This window comes from Arachis ipaensis, chromosome B6 (assembly GCF_059453495.1).
Source record: "Arachis ipaensis isolate K30076 ecotype BB chromosome B6, ASM5945349v1, whole genome shotgun sequence".
In the NCBI taxonomy this organism is placed as follows: domain Eukaryota; kingdom Viridiplantae; phylum Streptophyta; class Magnoliopsida; order Fabales; family Fabaceae; genus Arachis; species Arachis ipaensis.
In genome coordinates, this window is record NC_142441.1 from 48,464,951 (window position 1) to 48,474,641 (window position 9,691).

The following is a 9,691-nucleotide window of genomic DNA, read 5'->3' on the forward strand; positions in this document are numbered from 1 at the left end:
ATTGCAGCCTCTTCTATACTTTATCCTTAATGTATACAAACGTCTATTTTTTGGACCTATATACCGCTGTTGATAGTCTTAAATACCTGTTTTGATTGCCCACATAAAAAATTTATAAAGTATGTGCTAGTGAATCTCGAGTCTAAACTGGAGTGTTTGAACTAAAGAACACAGAAAATTTATTTAAATTCACATAGTATTAATATTTTATTAATTAGTATGATTCTCTTCTATAAATTTTTATATAAATACAACCAAACAATATATCATGGGACATATATATTCATCAATATATTCAATTAATTTGTACTGTTATTTTTACTTGTCGATATATATTCATCAATATTTATATTAGGTATTGATGGGACGTGATAATATCCCATGGGCATTTTTGCCAATAAATTTATGAATTAATAAACAACATTTGAAAACATCAACGGCTAGGGAAGAGAGACACAAAGAAAAGGGAGGCGGAAGAAAAATTTAAGAAAAGGTAAAATATATTTTTTGTTTTTGAAATTTATTAAAAATTTTACAAAATTTATTTTATTTTGATTTTATTTTAAAATGTTTTAATTTGTATCAAATTTTAAAAATTATTATGATTAATTTAAGAATAATTTTACAAAAATAATTTTTAATATAAATAAATAAAATATATTTATCATATATTATTGTTGGATTAGTCTAAATTTTTTTTAAAATTTAGTTGTTAGAAATATATTTGATGTAAATAAAAAATTTTAAGAATAAAATTAAAATAAAATAAAATTTAAGAATATTTTTAAAATTTTTAATAATTTTAAAGATAAAAAATATATTTTACTCTTTTGATAAAAAAATATCGCTTTTTATTACATGCTTTAATGATGTTCATTTCTATACCTTTTAACTTTTATTGATTCCTTTTTTCTTTTGGTTAAATGCTTTTTCATTTGATGCTCTGAAAGTTTAATATATCCTTAAATTTTACATTTATTATTATACTAGTACTATTGCATTTTAAGAACAAATTATTTAATTCACTGTGTTGATCGTGGTCTTTAATACGATTATAGTATCATAAATTATTGAATTTACTTCCTGCCTAAGCTCGATCACGTGCTAGGGTTAGGTATTTCGAAATGTATCTGTTTCTTGAGTTCATTCGAGTTTTACAAGTAGCACAAGATTCCTGAATTACTTTGTCCTTTACAATTTGACTACACTGGCCTTAATTAATTTAAAACACAGAAGAAATACTTAAAATTAGGTCCCCACGCCACAGCATACAGGCGCCGAACTTTGTCATGCATTCCTATATACCTTCAAGATTCTTTTACAGGTCAAGATTCTACTACTCTCGGTGACAGGATCGAAAAAATTTTTTATAGTAAAATATATATATATATATATATAAAATAATAATTTGGATAAAGTATTAAATTGATTTTTTATGATTGGATCTAATCTGTTTTTAGATTTTATGTTTTAAAGTGCTTTATTTAAATTTAAAAAAATTCATTTAAATTATTTAATCTGATTAAAATAATAAAATAATAATAAATAATTTAATATTTTTTTAAATTTTAAATTTTAAAAAATTAAATAATTTTTTTATTATCGATACAATCAAATATTTCTGTTTAAAATTTAATTTAATTTAATAAACAAACTAAAAACGAATATAAATGATATTCCTTTCTGATGTGTACCCTTAAGAACTCGGCAACTATCCTATCATCCTAACCGACCAAATATTTCGGAACTCATATCAAAACCTAAAACGGAACTCAAACACAAATTACACACGTGACTAATATCATCTTCAGCCCGTTATTAACAACGGCACTCACCATAGATATCGGAACAGACACAAGGGAGAACTACCCCTCCACTCATCTATAAAACACAAGCCAAGCAACCCCTAAAGCACAGGTTACAGAGTTCCCTCTAATTCATTATTTTCATCTCTTATAATTCACACACTTACTTGAGCGTCGGAGTGCTTTTTGCAGGTGCTCCCGCCGCCGTGTTTCACCGCGCCGAGGTTATTCTTGGAGACAGCCTCCCAAACGACGTATAACTCCACCTAGAGCTGAGCAGCCTCGTCGGGAGAAACATACCTCGGCTGGACTCGAACGGAACATTTGGCGCCCACCGTGGGGCCGAAGCAGTTGATCTAACCCCACTATTCCTTATATATTGCCCTTTATTTTTTTCTCTTTTACACAGGTTTCTCCAACCTCTTAACATGGCCGACAACGGAGTCTACCAGCTCACTCAGGCCGAACTACAAGCAGAAGTCAAACGGCTCGCTGAGTTGTCCACCCAGAACAGCGTCAACAAGCATGATGGAAAGGGCCCAACCAAATGCAGTACAGACCTACTAAGTGTCAACCCACCAAAAGAGAAGCTTACCATAGACAACCCTTTCTCGGAGGAAATCACCAACTACCAGATGCCAAAGAATTTCACGCTACCTTCTTTGCTTGAGCCATATAAGGGGATTGGTGACCCCCGGGCTCATATTAAAAAATTTCAATCTATGATGTTTTTCAATGGCCCTAACAGTGAACCTGTTCTTTGTAGAGCTTTCCCTACCTTCCTCGACGACGCTGCGTTACTGTGGTTTTCAAAACTACCTGCAGGGTCGATCTCTTCCTTTGAAGAACTGGCGAAGTCCTTCATAGACTACTTCGCCGCAGCATGGATATACGTACATGGATCAGATTACCTCGGCACCATCCGCCAAGGTCCCAGGAAAGCCTGAAAGACTATCTGACCAGATTTGCAGAAGCAACAATAGAAATACCTGATCTAGACCCCGCTGTCCACCTACATGCCCTCAAGGCCGGCCTCCTACCCGGAAAGTTCAGAGAGACGATCGCAATCACCAAGCCGAAGACATTAGAGGAGTTCCGGGAGAGAGCAGCTGGACAAATGGAGATTGAAGAACTCCGTGAGGCCAACAGAACGGAAAGAAAACCTAGAAGGGAGGAAGACAGAATGCCAAGGTCGGCGAACAACAAAGAGCTCGGCAAACCGTTCAAGCTCACCCCAAAATTCGACAACTACACCAGATTCAAGACAAGGAGGGAAAAGATAATCAAATAAATACTCAACGCTAAAATCATAAAACCACCAGCAAGAGCTGGGAGCTATCAAGACCAGAGATTTGTGGACAAAAGCAAGCATTGTGCCTTCCACCAGAAGTACAGACACACAACCGATGAGTGTGTAATAGCCAAAGACCTATTGAAAAGATTAGCTCAGCAAGGCCTCCTAGATAAGTACATCGAAGGAAGGAAACATAAAGAGGGCGACAGGGACAAAGAAGAGTGCCAACAAACCTCGGGAAACAAGGAAGCCAACAAATGGTCAAACAACACCCCACATAAAGGGGTTATAAACCGCATATCCGGAGGATTCGCCGGGGGAGGCGAAACAACTTCGGCGAGAAAACGTAGCTACCGCGCAATGCTGAAAATCGAAGGAACAACACCACATAACAACAAAAATGTACCGGACCTAGAAATCACTTTCAATCAGGAGGACATATGCTCGGCCGCACCACACTCAGACGACCCCGTGGTAATTTCTATCTAAACAGGCAAACTCATGGTAAGAAAAGTCCTTCTGGACCCAGGTAGTAGTGCCGATGTTCTTTTTTATACTACTTTTCTAAAAATGAAAATATCTGAAAGACTCATACAACCTTCATCCGGAGAATTAGTCAGATTCTCTAGAGAAAGAGTACCAATTAAGGGTTACATATGGTTAAAAACGATGATGGGAAACCACTCATTGTCACGGATCATTGACATACAATATTTTATAGTTGATTGCCCTAGTCCTTATAATATTATCCTCGGAAGACATGCCCTGAACATGTTCAGGGCAGTAGTTTCAACTTTTCATCTATGTGTCAAATTTCAGGCACAGGACGGAAAGATAGCAACACTCCATTCAGATCGCCAGTGGTGCACGAATTGTGAATCACACTTTTCACAACTCGTACCACTAACGAGCAAGTGCACTGGATCGTCCAAGTAATACCTTACGTGAGTAAGGGTCGAATCCCACGGAGATTGTTGGCTTGAAGCAATCTGTGGTTACCTTGTAGCTCTTAGTCAGGAAAACAATTCACTTATCAAATTGAATTGCGAGGAATAAAAGAGCATGAAATAAATACTTGTTATACAGTAATAGAGAATATGTTGGAGTTTTGGAGATGCTTTGTCTTTTGAATCTCTGCTTTCTCCCTGTCTTCTTCTTCACGCACGCACGTCCCTCCTATGGCAAGCTGTGTGTTGGTGGATCACCGTTGTCAATGGCTACCATCCTTCCTCTCAGTGAAAATGGTCCAGGTGCGCTATCACCGCACGGCTAATCATCTGTAGGTTCTCGGTCATACTGGAATAGGATTTACTATCCTTTTGCGTCTGTCACTACGCCCAGCACTCACGAGTTTGAAGCTCGTCACAGTCATCCAATCCCAGAATCCTACTCGGAATACCACAAACAAGGTTTAGACTTTTCGGATTCTCAAGGATGCCGCCAATAGATTCTAGCTTGTACCACGGAGATTCTGATTGAGGAATCTAAGAGATACTCATTCAATCTAATGTAGAATGGAAGTGGTTGTCAGGCACACGTTCATAGGTTGAGAATGGTGATGAGTGTCATGGATCATCACCTTCTCTATAATTAAGCGCAAATGAATATCTTAGATAGGAACACGCATGTTTGAATGGAAAACAGAAATAGTTGCATTAATTCATCGAAACACAGCAGAGCTCCTTACCCCTAACAATGGAGTTTAGAGACTCATGCCATCAGAGATTACAAAGTTCAGATCTAAAATTTCATAAGATACAAAATAAATCTCTAAAAGTTGTTTAAATACTAAACTAGTAACCTAGGTTTACAGAAAATGAGTAAACTATGATAGATAGTGCAGAAATCCACTTCTGGGGCCTATTTGGTGTGTGCTGGGGCTGAGACTAAAGCTTCTCACGTGTCTGGGCTGTTTTGGGCGTTCAACGCCAGGTTGTAACCTGTTTCTGGCGTTGAACTCCAACTTGTAACCTGTTTCTGGCGCTGGACGCCAGACAGCAACATGGAACTGTCGTTGAATGCCAGTATGGACTATTATATATTGCTGGAAAGCCCTGGATGTCTACTTTCCAACGCAATTGGAAGCGCACCAATTGGACTTCTGTAGCTCCAGAAAATTCATTCCGAGTGCAGAGAGGTCAGAATCCAACAGCATCAGCAATCCTTTTTCAGCCCGAATCAGATTTTTGCTCAGCTCCCTCAATTTCAGCCAGGAAATACCTGAAATTATAGAAAAGTAGACAAACTCATAGTAAAGTCCAGAAATATGAATTTTTCCTAGAAACTAATGAAAATATACTAAAAACTTAACTAAAACATCCTAAAAACTATATGAAATTAACCCCAAAAAGCGTATAAAATATCCGCTCATCACAACACCAAACTTAAACTGTTGCTTGTCCCCAAGCAACTAGACAAATAAAATAGAATACAAATAAGTCACGAAGCAATAATATCTCAGAGTTTTTTGAGTGAAGCTCAGATTCTAATTAAATGAGCGGGACTAGTAGCTTTTTGCTTCCGAACAGTTTTGGCATCTCGCTTTATCCATTGAAGCTCAGAATGATTGGCATCTATAGGAACTTAGAATTCAGATAGTGTTATTGATTCTCTTAGTTCAGTATGTTGATTCTTGAACACAGCTACTTTTATGAGTCTTGGCCGTGGCCCTAAGCACTTTGTTTTCCAGTATTACCACCGGATACATAAATGCCACAGACACATAATTGGGTGAACCTTTTCAGATTGTGACTCAGCTTTGCTAAAGTCCCCAATTAGAGGTGTCCAGGTTTCTTAAGCACACTCTTCTTTTTGCTTTGGACCTTGACTTTAACCGCTCAGTCTCAAATTTTCACTTGACACCTTCACGCCACAAGCACATGGTTAGGGACAGCTTGGTTTAGCCGCTTAGACCAGGATTTGATTCCCTTAGGCCCTCCTATCCACTGATGCTCAAAGCCTTGGATCCTTTTTACTACCCTTGCCTTTTGGTTCTAAGGGCTATTGGCTTTTTCTGCTTGCTTTTTTTTTTTTGCAAGCTTTGTATTCACTGCTTTTTCTTGCTTCAAGAATAATTTTTATGATTTTTCAGATTATCAATAACATGTCTCATGTTCGTTATTCTTTCAAGAGCCAACATATTTAACATTCAAGAACATCAAATTCCAAAGACATATGCTCTGTTCAGGCATTCATTCAGAAGGCAGAAAGCATTGCCACCACATGTAAACAATTAGAATTTGTTTTATTAAAAATTCGAAAAATATTGCCTCCTTATTCGAAAGAAAATCTTCTATTTTATTCATGTTTAATGATGATGAGAAAAATAAATTATAGCTTAATTGGAGATAAAATAACTACTAATTACTACTATAACTTCTAAGGTAAAACTCAAATAAGAACAATTATCACAGAGTTAAGGTTAAGATTAGAGCTCAACAACCTTGAGTTTGGGATGTGGATGTTCCTCTAGTCTGTGGAGTGCTTGGTCCTTCAAGAGATAACTTTTGACGCTTCAGTTCCTTTAAGTCACGCCCTTGCTCTTCTTGTTCCCTGAGCAGTTTGCAAAGCATACTGTTTTGATTTTGCTGTTCTTCCTTTATTTGGTCCATAGATTCTTGCAACTTGGTGACAGATGCTTCAAGCTGTTCCCAATATTCAAATTGAGGGACTTCCGGGAGGAATTCTTGCGCCCTCCTCTTGATGGGGTCATCCTGCATTTGTTGTTTTCCCATTGTGGTTTTAGTGACTGGTTGCTCCACTGAGATGTACTCCGTTATTCCCATCCTTACTCCAGCATCTTTGCAGAGCATAGAGATTAGGCTTGGATAAGCCAACCTGGCATCTTTGGAGTTCTTGTTTGCAAGTATGTAAAATTCAGATGAAATCAGTTGATGAACTTCCACTTCTTTTCCCAACATAATGCAATGGATCATCACTGCTCTTTTGACGGTGACTTCAGAACGGTTGCTAGTGGGTAATATAGAACGCCTAATGAAGTCCAGCCATCCTCTGGCGACTGGTTTGAGATCTTCTCTCTTGAGTTGATTTAGGACACCCTAGCTGCTGGTGGTCCACCTGGCTCCAGGGATGCATATATCCTCTAGAATCTTATCCAGGCCCTTGTTTGTTCTCATCATTCTTCTATTGAAGGAGTCTGGGTCATCTTTCAGCTGAGGTAGCTTAAAGATCTCCCTGATTTTGTCAGGGTGAATGTGAACAATCTTTCCCCTGACCATAGTTCGATAGTCATAGAGGGCAGTTCCAGATATTCTCTGCCTGTCTGTTTGCCACAGATTAGCGTAGAACTCCTGAACCATATTTCTTCCCACTTTTGTTTCAGGATTAGCTAGGACTTCCCAGTTCCTGTTTCGAATCTGCTCTTGGATCTCCGGATATTCATCTTCCTTCAGATCGAACTTGACTTTCGGGATCACTGATCTTAGACCCATTATTTTGTAGTAATGGTCTGAATGTTCTTTGGTTAAGAACTTCCCTTGATTCCAAAGTGGTTTTGGAATACTCTCTTTCTTGCCTCTTGGAGTGGTTTATTTTCCTTTAGGAGCCATGATCTTAGTGGGTGTAATTTAGTGATCACGGATAAACACACCAAACTTAGAGGTTTGCTTGTCCTCAAGCAAAAGAAAAGAAAGGAGATGGATAGAAGGAGAGCTAGTGTCGAATGGTGGATGAGAGGAGGGAGGCCGAATGTGGATTTAAAAGGGAGGTGGTGGGTTTTTGAAAATTTAAAAAAAGATAAGATAGAAGATATGATTTATTAAAAAAAATAAGTATGATATGAAAAGATGTGATTTAAAATTGAAAAGATATGAAAGATATTTGAAAAAGATAAATTTGGATTTTGAAAAAGATAATGTGGAGATTTGAAAAAGATATTGATGAGTTGAAAGGATTTTAGAAGGAAAAGAGATAGATTTGTTTTGGAAATTATGAAAAAGAGTTGGATTGGATTGAAAAAGAATTTGTGTTTATGGATTAAGATACATTTGATATTTTTAAAGTAGGGTTTTTAGAAATTAGGGATTTTAGAAATCAGGGTTTGTAACATGTTTATGCAAGAAATCATGAATTGAAACATGAAAATTAAAATTAAAATGAAAAATATGAAGTAAAAACGAATTTACCTCCTCCCCACCATCCTGGCGTTAAACGCCTAAACGCTGCATGTTTTGGGCGTTTAACGCCCAATTGCTACTTCTCCTGGGCGTTCAATGCCCAGCTGTTGCTTCTTTCTGGCGTTGAACGCCAGGAACTCCTTTGTCACTGGGCGTTTTTTCTGAATGCCCAGGACGCTATAAATCTGGCGTTAAACGCTCAGAAGGAGCTTCTTTCTGGCGTTCAACGCCCAGAAGATGCTTCTATCTGGCGTTTAACGCCCAGATAGCTATCCTTACTGGCGTTCAACGCCCAGTGGATGCTTCTTTTGGGCGTTGAACGCCCAAAACAGACTTTTACTGGCGTTTTCTTGCCAGTGAGCTCTCTTTCTCTGTTTTGTGTGCTGAATCCTTCTGTAACCTTGTGAACTTATACAATTGACTCTTTACCTTAGTAGCAATGAACTTTATATAAACAAATAAAATCAAAAATAGGGCAAAATAACAGAAAAAGTCTTCCCAATGGCTGGGTTGCCTCCCAGCAAGCGCTTCTTTATTGTCTTTAGCTGGACCTTGCTGAGCTTTTAATCTAGCTTCAACCTTGAGCACTCTTGCTCAACATTGCCTTCAAGATAGTGCTTGATTCTCTGTCCATTAACAATGAACTTCTTATCAGAATCAATGTCTTGAAGCTCCACATAACCATATGGTGATACACTAGTAATCATATATGGTCCCCCTCCACCGGGATTTCAGTTTCCCTAGGAATAGCCTGAGCCTAGAGTTAAACAACAGAACCTTTTGTCCTGGTTCAAAGATTCTAGATGACAGCTTTCTGTCATGCCACCTTTTAGATTTCTCATTATAAAGCTTGGCATTTTCGAAAGCAGTGAATCTAAATTCCTCTAGCTCATTCAGCTGGAGAAATCTTTTTTCTCCAGCTAATTTGGCATCAAAGTTTAGGAATCTGGTTGCCCAGTAGGCCTTATGTTCCAGTTCCATGGGCAGGTGACAAGCCTTACCATACACAAGTTGGTACGGAGTGGTCCCTATAAGAGTCTTGAATGCTGTTCTGTAAGCCCACAGAGCATCATCCAAGCTTCGTGCCCAATCCTTCTACGGGTACTTACAGTCCGTTCCAGGATTCTTTTCAGTTCTCTGTTAGAAACTTCAGCTTGCCCATTTGTCTGTGGATGATATGGAGTTGTCACCTTGTGGCGAATCCCATACCGAACCATGGCAGAGTAAAGTTGTTTGTTGCAGAAGTGAGTGCCCCCATCACTGATTAGTACCCTAGGGACACCAAACCTGCTGAATATATGTTTCTGGAGGAACTTCATCACTGTTTTAGTATCATTGGTGGGTGTGGTAATAGCCTCTACCTATTTTGATATATAGTCAACTGCCACCAGAATATAAGTGTTTGAGTATGATGGTGGGAAAGGCCCCATGAAATCAATTCTCCATACATCAAATAA

The 9,691-nt window shown here is 38.1% G+C and overlaps 1 protein-coding gene across 1 annotated transcript; it reads left to right on the forward strand.

Moving 5' to 3' along the window:
• The first annotated feature begins 2,233 nt into the window (after nucleotides 1–2,233).
• Nucleotides 2,234–3,588, forward strand: LOC148555476 (uncharacterized). Its single transcript, XM_088490659.1, has 3 exons — nucleotides 2,234–2,735; nucleotides 2,777–3,019; nucleotides 3,128–3,588. Exons 1-3 carry the CDS (start codon nucleotides 2,234–2,236, stop codon nucleotides 3,586–3,588), a joined length of 1,206 nt encoding a protein of 401 aa, XP_088346785.1.
• Nucleotides 3,589–9,691: the final 6,103 nt, after the last annotated feature.